The 13,360-nt window shown below is 34.1% G+C and overlaps 1 protein-coding gene across 1 annotated transcript in view; it reads left to right on the top strand.

The window, feature by feature from the left end:
* The first annotated feature begins 552 nt into the window (after positions 1-552).
* LOC125661593 (receptor-type tyrosine-protein phosphatase epsilon-like) overlaps positions 553-13,360 on the top strand; it is a 95,454-nt gene continuing 82,646 nt past the window's right edge. Inside the window, exon 1 of the mRNA XM_056146970.1 lies at positions 553-755. Within this exon, the coding sequence (XP_056002945.1) occupies positions 680-755 (76 nt within the window). The 5' untranslated portion in view covers positions 553-679. The remainder of the gene's footprint in view (positions 756-13,360) is intronic.

Genomic DNA, 13,360 nt, shown 5'->3' on the forward strand with positions numbered 1-13,360 from the left:
AATAATAATAATAATAATAAATTCTTTTATTTAGACAGGATAGCACAATTAGTACAAATGACTAGTTTACATTCAATCGGGACAGGGCTTGTTAGATTTGACCTTCCTGAAATATAAAACAAGGAAGTAGCTATTTTTAGGATTCTGGATTCCTCCCTTGTGTAAATACAGAATAAAGAGGGTCAATTCGTGACGAGCCCCTGTGCTGAGATTTTTTTTAAAATGACTGTATACATAAATACCGAATTATAGATTAAACCATATTTATAAAGATACATGCATGTTAGTTCTAAAAACAGGTAATGAACCTTCTACACAAAGATCCAATGTAAGGCCGTTCCATAGAACAGACTTCCCTTCAACTAGATTTCATTTTTCAGGGGGTTTGCGATTTTTTATAAGAATTCCTTTTTAAGCTAATTCTATTCATACGTTTATGAATATTACTTCAAGTTTTTAAGTAGATAAAAGTTAAGTCAATAAAATATTTCCGTTACTGAGCAATACAATCCTCCGAACTGAAACGTGCGGCTCATACACAAACAATTAAAGGTCCCACTTAGATGCATTCCAAGTGGGTTTATATACCTAAATCTGTTGAAGAGTTATCTCAATCCCCATTCCACTTCCTGGATCGTAGTGAGTCTTTATCGCACCAGCAGTACAATAACACAGCACAATGGCTGGTCAGATCACGGTGTTGTTGTTTTGTCTCTGTGAACTTGTCTACGTAACGAATGTTGCCTTTGCTTATGGTAAGAACATCTAATTTCTTATTTCTGCTACGGAATGAGTAAGATACCAATAAGCCTGATGCATGTTGTATGGAAAGGTTCAATTTGTCGTGTACGCCGTGGTTAAAATCGGTGAGGGTATTTAGTATATAAATGCCTGATAATAAATAAATCTGGTGCCTGTTACATCGAATGGTCCAACGTGTCATGTGTGTAATGGTTAAAATCGGAAAGGATGTTGATCATGAAGGAAGTTTAGTATATGTATAGCTATACTGTTTTAAATGGGTTCATTCTTATCATTTTGTTGGTTTATACACTCCGTTATAAGATATCCCTTTATCGTATGTAAACACACAAACACGACATTTAACGGTAGTGGATGTGGTTTGAAATGTAGTGAATCAAGATTTTTTTTAATTATATCAAATCTATTCTATCAAGGTATAAATTCTAAAATGTCCATGAGGTGTAGAATTCAATAAACACTAACAAAATAAAAATCAGTAAAAAAAAAAAACATAGAAAAGAAAAGAATTAATAGAAAGCAAGCCGAAAATTATGAGTTTGTATAAATTTACTGCTGCCTTCTTCGAGCTTGAAATTTAATGAACCTATTATATTTGTATCTACATTAAGGACTCTGACTGATGGTTCGATACACAGTCGTGTTTGAAATGAACAATACAATGACCCCTCTCTCTCTCTCTCTCTCTCTCTCTCTCTCTCTCTCTCTCTCTCTCTCTCATCTTCCTTTATTTTGTTAACCAATATAGAGTACTTTGGTAGCTTAGAAACTGCTTTCATATGATTATAAGGAAATATGAACGTTAATCCTTGATAAAACAACAAATGTGCCATGATTTGTCACGTACGTTATCTAGTGTCAACTTAAAACTGAAAGACCCCTCCCCCAGTCAACGTATTTTTAAAATGTATTAATAAAATGGTACATTGAATGAATCATGTATGTACAAACAGAAAAGATTCGATAAACATGGTACTGACACAAATATTGCACAATAGAATAAAATCAAAGCACTGAAAGTACTGAAAAGCGCTAAGCTGACTTCATGAATTCTGTATGTAATGTTAATGAGCAGGAACAACAATAAAAAAAAAGGTTTATGCATTATTCTTTATTTTCGCATAACTAAGTATACATTTTCTGTAAGAAAATAGCAAATATGGATTGGAAGCAATGTCCTGAAACTTTTCAACACTTTGAAATATAAATTTTATATGATGTTGTTAAAACAATGGTCACTATGATAATTTTGATCCCACACTAAACTAAAACCCTGTCCTTGGATCATGAATTTCACAATCTTGGTAAAGGACACCTGTTCTTATTAAATATCTATAATCAGAATTTAGTATCAATAGCATTACCACTGCCTCGGTGGTCCAGAGGTAAAGTGTTCGCTCTGTATGCGGGCGGTCGGGGTTCGAATCCCGGCGGCGACAGACCTAGTTCGTTAAACAGGTAGTGACAGTTCCATCACCAAACTCTCGGCATCAGGTGTGAATGTCATGGGTCCTCGGATATGGTCTTTAAAACGGATGTCCCGTGTCACAGTAGGTGTGACACGCTAAAGAACCCTCACTGCTCAATGGCCGTAAGCGCCGAACATAAGCCTAAATTTGAAGCCCTTCACCGGTCTTGGTGACATCTCCATATGAATTAAAAATTATTGAGAAGAACGTTAAACAAGATACAATCAATCAATAGCATTTAAAGCTATGTTATTCAAATATTTGACAAATGAACACTTTATACCCTGTTTAGCTCCCACCCATCTTCCCAAGGCAATTATTTCTGATCCGCTCTGCCCCGGTTCCTGGATCATTGAATGATCTACATGACTGTGCATTTTTTTCTCTTACAGATGTGATGTTATAGAGAAGAACATTTTTGGTAGAAAATGTGATAACAGTTGTAATGGTAGTTTTCGGTATAAAGTGTTCAATTGTTATTACGCAACTAACTTACTGTTGTGTTCCAGTTAAATAGTGTACGAAATATTTTTAGAATACAACTGAAATGAAACAAATCAATAGTTTGATACATATATGTAAGTCACTTATAAGAGAAAAAAACAAACAAACTGGACATAAAAGAAAATTACACATAACCACATACACTAACAAATGCCACATGTCAAAACACACCAATAATGCAGGATTATGAACCGCTTTACATCCATTTTATTACCTTACCAGAAATCATTTAAATACACACTTAAACATGCATCTGTATAATCCAGTGCATAATTATCTGTAAATAGCAATCAAACCATGAAAGTGGAATTATTTTTTGTAATCAATAATGAAGTTATTTTCAATTCAAAATCAGGTTGAAGAGAATCTGAATCCAAAGAAGTCCGATTAATACATGTATAAATGAAAACAAAATTTAGGAAGTTATTTAGAAAGGATGTTCATCATACATGTGGAATATTACTTTGAAACTGAATACTGTGTCATCAACAAGAGTGTAGATAGCTCATTTTTAACATGAAAATTAGTGCAAGAGGATATACTAATTCAAATATGATGATGAATTAGACTAACATATAAGCATGGATTTACATTTAGCAATTGTAGTGATTGTTTGTTATACGTAAATCTAAAAAAACAAAAAAAAACAACAACAAAAAAACAAGAGTTTGTACACAAGTACATTAAACGCTGTACTCATCAACTTGTGTGTATTACACTTGTTGTGTAAAAACTCGTATTCATATTACAAAGGAGACTCATCCGTTTGTTTGAATGCGACATAATACACATTGCTATTGTTTTAATTTTATAAAACAGTTCTTTATATGAAAATGCTAATAACCTTAGCAAAAAACCAGAAAATTCGAAGCTAGTGTAGGAATTATAATATGAAAAAAAAAACGTGACAGAAGTGATTCGCAATAAATATGCAAGATTTACAACATGTCAATGTAGCTAAGTGAGAAATCCCAAACTAGGCACTGAAAAGTTTCAAAAGTAATTTTCAAACGGTAATGTTCAAACAGTTGTTAGAAATAATGAAGAGGCATCTCACCAAAAAAACTAAATGCATCTTTTTTATATGAAAAGATCGTTCAGCGAAAACAAAATGTGGGGATAGGGAACAACGACAGTACATCCATGCCACTCCCCCTTCTTCATCATTTGTACGTTCGGAAATACATGTAGCATATGCATGTCATTGTCAATTGTTTGTTTGAGGTACAAAGAAATTGAAAACACGATTAATTTTCGTTGTATGTAGCGTGCTTTGGGTCGCAAACCATTTCACATTCATGCTTGACACAATGGCAATGTTTATCTAACACTTGTTCTAAACATATGTATTTCAGTATACAGCCCTCGTAAAATTCCACGCGGTGTTTTGAATACTTGAAACCGGGGTATTGTCTTCCATAATATAATATAATATAATGTTGTACCTTTTATCTTTTCCTTGCCTCAAGATTATTATTTTTAGTCTAATTTTTTAAACTAAATCAAGAAATCAAATTTGATTGTGTTGATGATGATTCTGAAGAATATCTTGGTCGTTTAGAAATAATAAAGTAAGCTTAAGTTACACCGTTGCATCTTCTAAATCTCTGCGTGACCGACTTACATATATGATCGGGGAAGGTTTAAGCAGTTACGCAATATCATCCATCTGAGACACCGATCTCTGTCCTTCGCTGTCAAAGCATAATCGTGCACAAATTCTTTCTCGTTCACAATGGACGTAGATCAGTTATTTTTTACTATGTTGCACACATTTTTGCTGCGTCGGATAAACATTTTACTGAGTCGGAACAGCAGCCAAAACACACGTGGAAAATCCTACTGATTTGTGTATAGCTTAATGACGTGGCTTCTAATTATATATTGCACCATGCAAATTGATTTTTCTGGCCTCTAAGCGCCATGCGCAAGGTAACAATGCAAAGGCACCCTAGCTAAAACGGTTTCATATACATATTCTTATTCAATTTTAGATTTTGAATCACTTTAATTATTACAGACGCAGATTCAAATGGGAATTTTAACTGAAGAATGACCTGCATCTGTGTCTCACTTTCCCCAAGAATGAGGACAAAATATCACCCTTTTTATACATATTTTTTTCACTGTTCAACGAACTGTATTTCCGGGGGAAAATGCAACTGCAGATATGAATGTTATCCCCGTGCTAGATCGGTTGCAAAATTACGACTACTTTAAACAGGACTTGACTACTGCGATGCATAAATCCGCCTATAAGTGGCGATAAACCGGAAACATGATGACGAAAACAAAATACAACTGGCGGCAATAAGCGCTTAAGCTACGCTTAGCGCTTAAAAAGTATTTCAGACTTTTGAGTCAAATTCTAGAATTTATCTATTTTACAAACAATAATGCTGAATTGTATGCATGATTGATTTCATATCAAAGTTGAATATTCTAGAGGCATTTTGCAATGAAATGCTTGACTGTTGGTAATTTTTATTTTCAAAACAGGTAATTAGAAATCTGAGCTGAATACTATCGCGTGTAAGTTTTGCATGTGATATGGATTTTAATCATAAATCTGATAAAGACGAAAGTGATTATGAAGATGTCCTTCTGAGTAAAGTTGCATTAATTAGGAAGTTGATTTATTTTTCACTTTGCTTTTACATACTATGCTAAACTAACTCTAAAACAGGGGGGGGGGGGGGGGTTACTAGTAAGTATGTACCGAGGAATAAAAACTGGAAAGTTGCTATTTTCATATTCGGAAAAACCGAGAAGTTCGTATTTTCTCTTACAAAAAAGCAAACTCGTAATTTAGATGCAGGCTTCAATACCCGAGTTACCCAAAAGTTATTTGCCTTTGTCGAACTCTTTTGCATTTTATGACGTATTGTGGGTACACAATATATACATTATATCGTAGACTGGCATTGTACATAACGATTACGTACGAATAATGTAATAAAAGCGTAACTTTTGTTTATATCAATCACTGGTATGCATATTCTGGCCATATCAAGCATAATTTGTTCAAATAAGATCATCAAATTGGCTATTGAATCATTATTCGTTTCCTCTTTACATGAGTGACGCTTTTATCAAAGAAAGATGGCAATTAACAATATTTGTTTGAGCCATTTTCTTATCCAATACTCATAAACTCACTAAAGTTGCCTTTTCCCTGAGATAGAATGGTCTGAGAAACTCTGGATACCATCTTTTAAGAAATAACACAACGATAGTAATTAGCAAATGTACCCACTGTCATCATATTTTACGTCATAATTTACGGAAGAGTTCGACAAAGGAAAATAACTCTTGAGGAACTCGGAACTTCGTATTTTAGTATGACGTCAAAGCATAGATCGTGACGTTTTACATTTGTCATTTTAGAGATGCATTCACAGGTAGTTTCCAAAAATTCATTATAAACGTGATAAATGACAACATGTACAAGTTGTGTTTTTGTAAGCGCTCAATTGGATGTTTTTACTTTTTGCTAAACATTACGATTGAAAACGGCTAAAAATCTTAATTTTCCAAATGCTGCGATCTTTTTTCCATGGCACACATACATATACAGGTACAACGTATCTACCAAATTTTATTTGATAAGCAAGTCAATCCATGATTACTTGCAATTTGTTTTATCCAATTACAACTGAAAACAATTTTGATTGAATTTTAAGCTTAGACTGGTTGGTATTTGGAAATCAGTGATTATCCTAATTTTTTTTTCAAAGTCTGGAAACAGTGGCGAATTTAAGGGGTGCAGCCGGCACCCCACTAAAATCTTCAAATTTAAGGTAATCGTGATCTCTTGTTTAGAAAAGATGTAAACGATAAAAGAAGCAATGATTTCTTCCACTCTCGAAGAAATAAATGACAAAATCTTACATTTTAACAATAACCATCAACATTTCCATTAATTTCATCTGATCAAAAATAGCAGAAAATAGTAAAATGACAACATATGAGATTAAGTTCAGGCACTATAAAATCTGTAAATTCCAGGACATTCCCAGGGCTTCACCCCTTGGGCTCCCCCAGGACTCAGCCCTGGACCCACTAGGGATTCAGGGCAACCCTGAGACCCCTGTATCATAAAGTTGCGCTCCCACCCAACCACAATACCTGGATCCACCCCTGGGAAATAGTCCAAATTTATTACATCTATATATGATCCTTAAGACAGCGATAGAGTAGGGGTGTCACCAAATGACAAACTATTGCATATTGATTGTTCCTTCTTAAACTAGTTGAGATATCTCTTTTCATGATTCTTAAATAACAAATAGATTTTTAGCAGTTAAATCGATTGGGTTTTTTCAATGCAAAATATCATTTTCAAAGACAAAAATGATAGTTTCGCTACACTGAAATGACCTTGAGCACATTATTATAATATCTGAACAATATATAGATGTTACTTAAATGTCTGTGAGTTTCCCAATCAACAATGAGTAAAAAACAAGTATGTTATTATCAAAACAAATAAGAATTATATTCTTATAAATGTTGTAATTTATCAGTCCCCTCCCCATATCCCTTAAAAAGCTTTGAAATGCAAGCTTTACATACATGTTAACCTTTCATAAGTGTTTTCTATACTCAAGTTGTCCATCGATTTTATTTTACAGATATGATATATCTATGATTTCTAACAAGATTATGGTTCGCATTTTTTCCAAGGGCGGTTGTAGATTTAATTGTATAGCGACAAACGTCCACTATTTCTGAAAATCGGTATTTATAAGTGTTAAAATTCGTGTTTTTATCCATTGTCATGGTAATGATTACCCGAGGAAAACTGAGTGTTTGTTATTGTCTACAAATAGGAAACCTATGCTGTAACTAAATCAAATAGACATTATAACAAAGAATACTTAAAGGATATGTATCACCTTAAACTACAAGAAATGAATCTAGAAGTAATTGCTTTTCACAAGAATTTGTGCACCTGTTGCTACCGAAATAAATGTCATTGAATACCATACCAAGACTGCGTCCAGAGTCATTTTTAGCTTAGCGATTTTCAGTACTTTCAGTACTTTGATTAGGTTTATTCTTGTATCTAGTATGATGAAATCAAACTATATCGGCAGCTTTTGAAAACACAAAAGCTTTGGAATGCTTGGTGTCTGCTGATTCTGACTTTTAATTGTTTAACTGGAAAAAAATAGCCAATAAAATATACCCGTTACCTTGATATCCAAACCCCTGAAATGAAATATACCTTTAATATCATACGCAACACAGCTGATATTTAAAGGCCCTACTTGAATGAATTCCAAGTGAGTTTATATCTCCCAATCTTATACGGCGAACCTCATCATATCCCAATTCCACTTCCGCATCGCATTGTATCTTTATCACACCAGCAGTGCAATAACACAGTACAATGGCTGGCCAGACCACGGCGTTGTTGCTTTGTCTCTGTGAACTTGTCCACGTAACGAATATTGCCTTTGCTTACGGTAAGAAATTTGATATCTTATGTCTGCTACAGAATGAGTGAGATAGTAATCAACTCGGTGCATTTGTATGGAAAGGTCCAACTTGTGTGTGCCGTGGTTAAAATCGGCGAGAAGTTTTAGCATGTAGATAGATAGATAAATAGATAGATAGATAGATAGATAGATAGATAGATAGATAGATAGATAGATCGATCGATCGATCGATCGATCGATCGATCGATCGATAGATAGATAGATAAATATATATATATTTTTTTCTATATATATTTTTCTATATATAGATATCGTAAATGACAGTCTTTAACAACAAAAACCCTTGCTTAAGAATTAAATCAGTAGTGTCCTATCATGTATTTTAAAACACCCGCCGCTAGGAGAGCGGCCATTTATGACGTCACACCGTCTGTTCCGGTTTATCTCATCAGTAGCACTGTAAACATGACAAATCACGAACAGTTAAGTTTTGAGCCGTATATATTTGAGCCCGTTCTTTCGTAAGAAGAAATTGAGAAAAGAGGACGTTCAGTCGAATCTCAGACCAGGCAGACGGTAAACGTTTCTTCATACAAATGTATTGAACCTCAACTTGTCTTTACGCAAATGATGGATCCACAGTTTACGTAGTATTTTCTTTCCAAATGACTTGTTTGTGTCGGGAAATTTAAAAGAATTTTTTTTTCACATTTCCCCTTCGCATTAGTGCAATTAACTACTTGACAGGAAGGCATCAACATATTATTCGTAAGAGCTACCACACGCACATCTTTGATGATCTTAGAATCTCATCAAAACCGGAACAGACGGTGTGACGTCAAAATTTTTGATTTTTGTGCACTTGAATACAAAAGAGTTACAAGGTACACATTATGATAGACTCTATAGATGGCGGGACTTTAAATGTTTAACGTTTTGAAATTAGTACTGAAGTATATCTAGGCCGTATATCAACAGAATAGTATGACACATATTTATCATATGATTATTCCTATCATTTATCATGTAAAAATCTTTGGGTTGCCTTTCCCTTTAATGAAATGTTGTTCCTTCTCACATCTCTGAATGTCACTTCCACCTGTAAACTTGCAAAATGGAAATATATTAAATTGTTTTGTCCACAAACATCTAAATGTTCACTTATGTTGAATTTGCCTGTATTCCGGGTTGTGGATATGCTGATTGTGGACCCGCACGCGAGCTCGAAGCGGATTGTTTGTTTCCCCAATATAAAATTCTTTGCATACAGGACGTGTAATGCCAAACAGGACATTTTTGCTATCGCACGACATGTTGGCACTAACTTTAAATATCCGTCCGTTAAAGCTATAGTGTGATTCTTCCGTGATGTAGTGACAGGTCCCGCATCGTGGATCCCCACACTTATTGACATTGCGTCTCTATATTATATATATATATATATATATATATATATATATATATATGTGTGTGTGTGTGTGTGTGTGTGTGTGTGTGTGTGTGTGTGTGTGTGTGTGTGTGACTTGCCTAGATGGTCGAGCGGTCTAGCGCGCTGGTTACATGCTGCTAGGAGATTTGGTCGTGAGTTCAACCCCGGGTAGGGGCGGAAGTAGGTATCCAAATAAAGTGAAATTTTCTGTGTTATATATATATATATATATATATATATATATATATATATATATAGATAATATTTACTTTTCGCAATGATCGGTAAAAGTATAGCTTCTGAAGATTTGAAATGAAAGCGCTAAAGTTTTACTAAACGTCTTCGTGTTTCATTTTTATTTTTTTACCTATATATATATATATATATATATATATATATATATATATATATATATATATATATATAACTGTACCGTTGTAAATGGTTTCCTTGTTGCCATTTTGTTAGTGCATACCCATTGCTATAAGATAATCACCTAACGTATGTAAACACACGGAGAATGGACATTTAAATACAGGGAATGTCGTTTGAAATTTTGGAGTAAATACATTTTTGTTGATTTTACATTAAATATAAGTCGTCAAGGTAAAAAAGCTTATACAGATGTATATAGTTGAATTTATTAAACATTTACACACACATGAAATGTAATGGTTATCCTTTATCATCCGAGTAATATTCATATTATCAAAGAGATGGGTGGTGCTTCTGCCATGAGTGCACACAGGTGAGATATGTGGATATGTGGATATCTCTTTGATAATATGAATTTTACGAGGATGCTAGAAGATGACCGACTTGTCACATATTACGAAAGCTTAAGATTTTACCTTTATTGAACCATACATTCAATATTGCGGTAGATTATCATATGTCATCGTCGAAGGATGCATGTGCATAAATATACAAGTGACCCGCAAAACAGCAAAAGTAACTTCACGAAAATTGATTATCCCTGTAGTATCAATCACAAATTACATATTGTAAGTTAATTTTTTGATTTGTTTGAAGTTGTGTAAGAAATGCACTTATTGAAATTTGAATTTCTATTGTATATTTCCGATGTTAGTACCGCCCATGCGATAACAAGGTTGGAGAAGCTCTTGATATCGCATATGTGATAACAAGACTCTATTGAAAATAATTATTACAATTCATGAATATCAAAAGAAAATCACCGCAAATATGTGACAATCAATGGAAAACAAATAAAGAACTTCCACAAACACACAGAGAAAGGTTTGTACACATTGTACTATTGCTTTCTTCAAATATTGGAATTTAATGGACCTATTCTTTAAATAAAGATATCTGATTGATGGTTCCATACCCGACCGTGATTAGAATTAGTGATATGATTTATTTATTCCAAATAAGGGCCCAAACAAGCATACCATTAAACATATATGATTCAAATCACAACATAATACAGGTCTTAGTTCTCGTACACAAATATAATGTTATGTATACAAATATATTGTTATGCATACAAATATAATGTTCATACATTATGCAATGGACATACCCAATACTCATCATGGATATGGGGTGTCGTGTTGATTACATACTCCGCTGAAATGGAAATGCGTATGTAGCACGCTATATTGTTTTATTACTTATAATATGATACAAAAGGTAGCAAGAGACGGTGGTATATGACAAATGTATTCCAGTAGAGAAATATCCACTTCCACTCAGAGTAACATAGTAACATGCAAAATACCCCCCCCCAAAAAAAAAAGAAGCACACATAGTATATTAGCTGCAATAATGTAGCCCTCTCTGATTTTTTTTTTTTTTTTTTTAGGGAGAGGGCTACAACTCCGTAGGATCTCCGTAATGGTGCAAATGCGGGAGTGATTCACTCCCGCAACATTTGCGCTCATTCTAAACATTTCCTGACTTTCTTTACGTAAATAAAATGATATTCTATGTTTCTTAGTCAATATATAAATTTACAACCTGCAACTTTAGATTTGTGAGGCTCTATTCTACCGTTTTCAACAATTTCGATAAATTCCAATTCCTCGATTCATATTTGTGCGCCATGTTTGATGTACTGAAGTTTCAACTTCCGATTGTCAAGTCATTTGCATATGCCATATAAGGTATTATTTACATCAATGGACAATTATGGAGGCTAAAGCTATTTCGTCGGTATTGAAAAGGTTTGAATTAAATATCAAGTTAAAAACCGAACAGCAGAGTGTAAATTCTTTCTGCAACAATATGATTTTCCTTTCTTTGTCGAAGTGGCTCGAGTAACTACATTTTCGCGCTGATTGTCAATGTTTAGGCTTTCATTAGATCCACCTACGAGATCTCGCGATAACAAGCATGGCGGAGCAGACGAAGAATTTTGCATGCTGTACATTATATTTAATGAAAAACACCTTTATTAGACATGCCCGAGCACAACGTTGGTTCTCCTTTTGGTGTAAACAACATTTGGGACTAATACACAGAGTTTATTATCGGTTATTCATAAAATTATTTCGCACCATTACGGAGATCCTATGGAATTGTAGCCCTATCCCGAAAACGTCAGAATAAAAAAAAATTGGATAGGGCTACATTATTGCAGCTAATAGTATATATACTTCACATATCTAAATTAACTATCAAGGTCAATGTAAAACATCCTTATTCACAAACAATCAGTAGATTATAATCTGCTGCAGAGGTTACCAAGAGGCGGCGCTATTTCGGGCAATTGGTTTATCTAAAATATCCACTTCTACCCAAAGCAGCACATACAGTTATATACACATTACCTTTAATAGAAAGCTTATGTAATCTATCTGAAAAAGATGTTAAATTGTGATACATCTCGATTAATGTAACATAAACGTATATGGAAACCAACCACGTTTATGAACTCTTGCCTATTTTAAGTTTATATTAAACATATAGGTACTGAAAGTGTAAATTATAGCAAAATACAAAGGTCAGCAAGAGCAGGAGACGGTGCTATTGGATATTAAAGGTCATAGGAGACGGTTTTTAATAATACGTTTTCTCTCCATAATTATCAACTTTGATTCATAGACTCCTCATAAAAATACTTTTGTAAGATTAAAAACGACATTAACTCGAAGAAATTGAAGTGCAAAGGTAGTCGGAATAGAAAATCGTTACCCGATTATCGTTCCTGATTTCCTGAATTTGTGACGTCATAAAAGACCACACTCAGATTTGCGAATCAAAACAAAAGCACATCCATAGACGATTTATTCGCAACTGGGGGAGTTTTTGAATGGGGAACCATAGTTTGTATACAAGGATATCACTTTGAACTCATAATTAATGTAAATGCCAGCCACATTTACGATTTTTCATCGGAGGACGAACAAGAAGATCGATCAAGATCCTATTTATTCCGAATCGGTTGAAATAATACTGACTGCTTAATGATAAATGTATGATAATTTCAGAGTACATTCTCTGATGATAATAAGAGAAATATAGTTATTACTTGCGTTTTCTAACCCCATGCAGACACAGCGGCGCAGCATCGGTTTTTTCCCAAGGGGGGGGGGGGGGGTTGGGGGTGAAGGTTGACTGACAAAAAAGGTGGGCACCCCCTCACCCTCCATTTGGTTTTATGTGCCTAAGATCCACCCTGACTCGGATATATTTTATAGCCAGATCGAAATTTCCTTTATGCACATCTTGAGCGCCGTTTTTTGAATTTATTTTCATAGGATTTTTACAAGTATCGTGTACAGCTA

Source organism: Ostrea edulis, chromosome 8, assembly GCF_947568905.1.
Source record: "Ostrea edulis chromosome 8, xbOstEdul1.1, whole genome shotgun sequence".
NCBI lineage: Eukaryota > Metazoa > Mollusca > Bivalvia > Ostreida > Ostreidae > Ostrea > Ostrea edulis.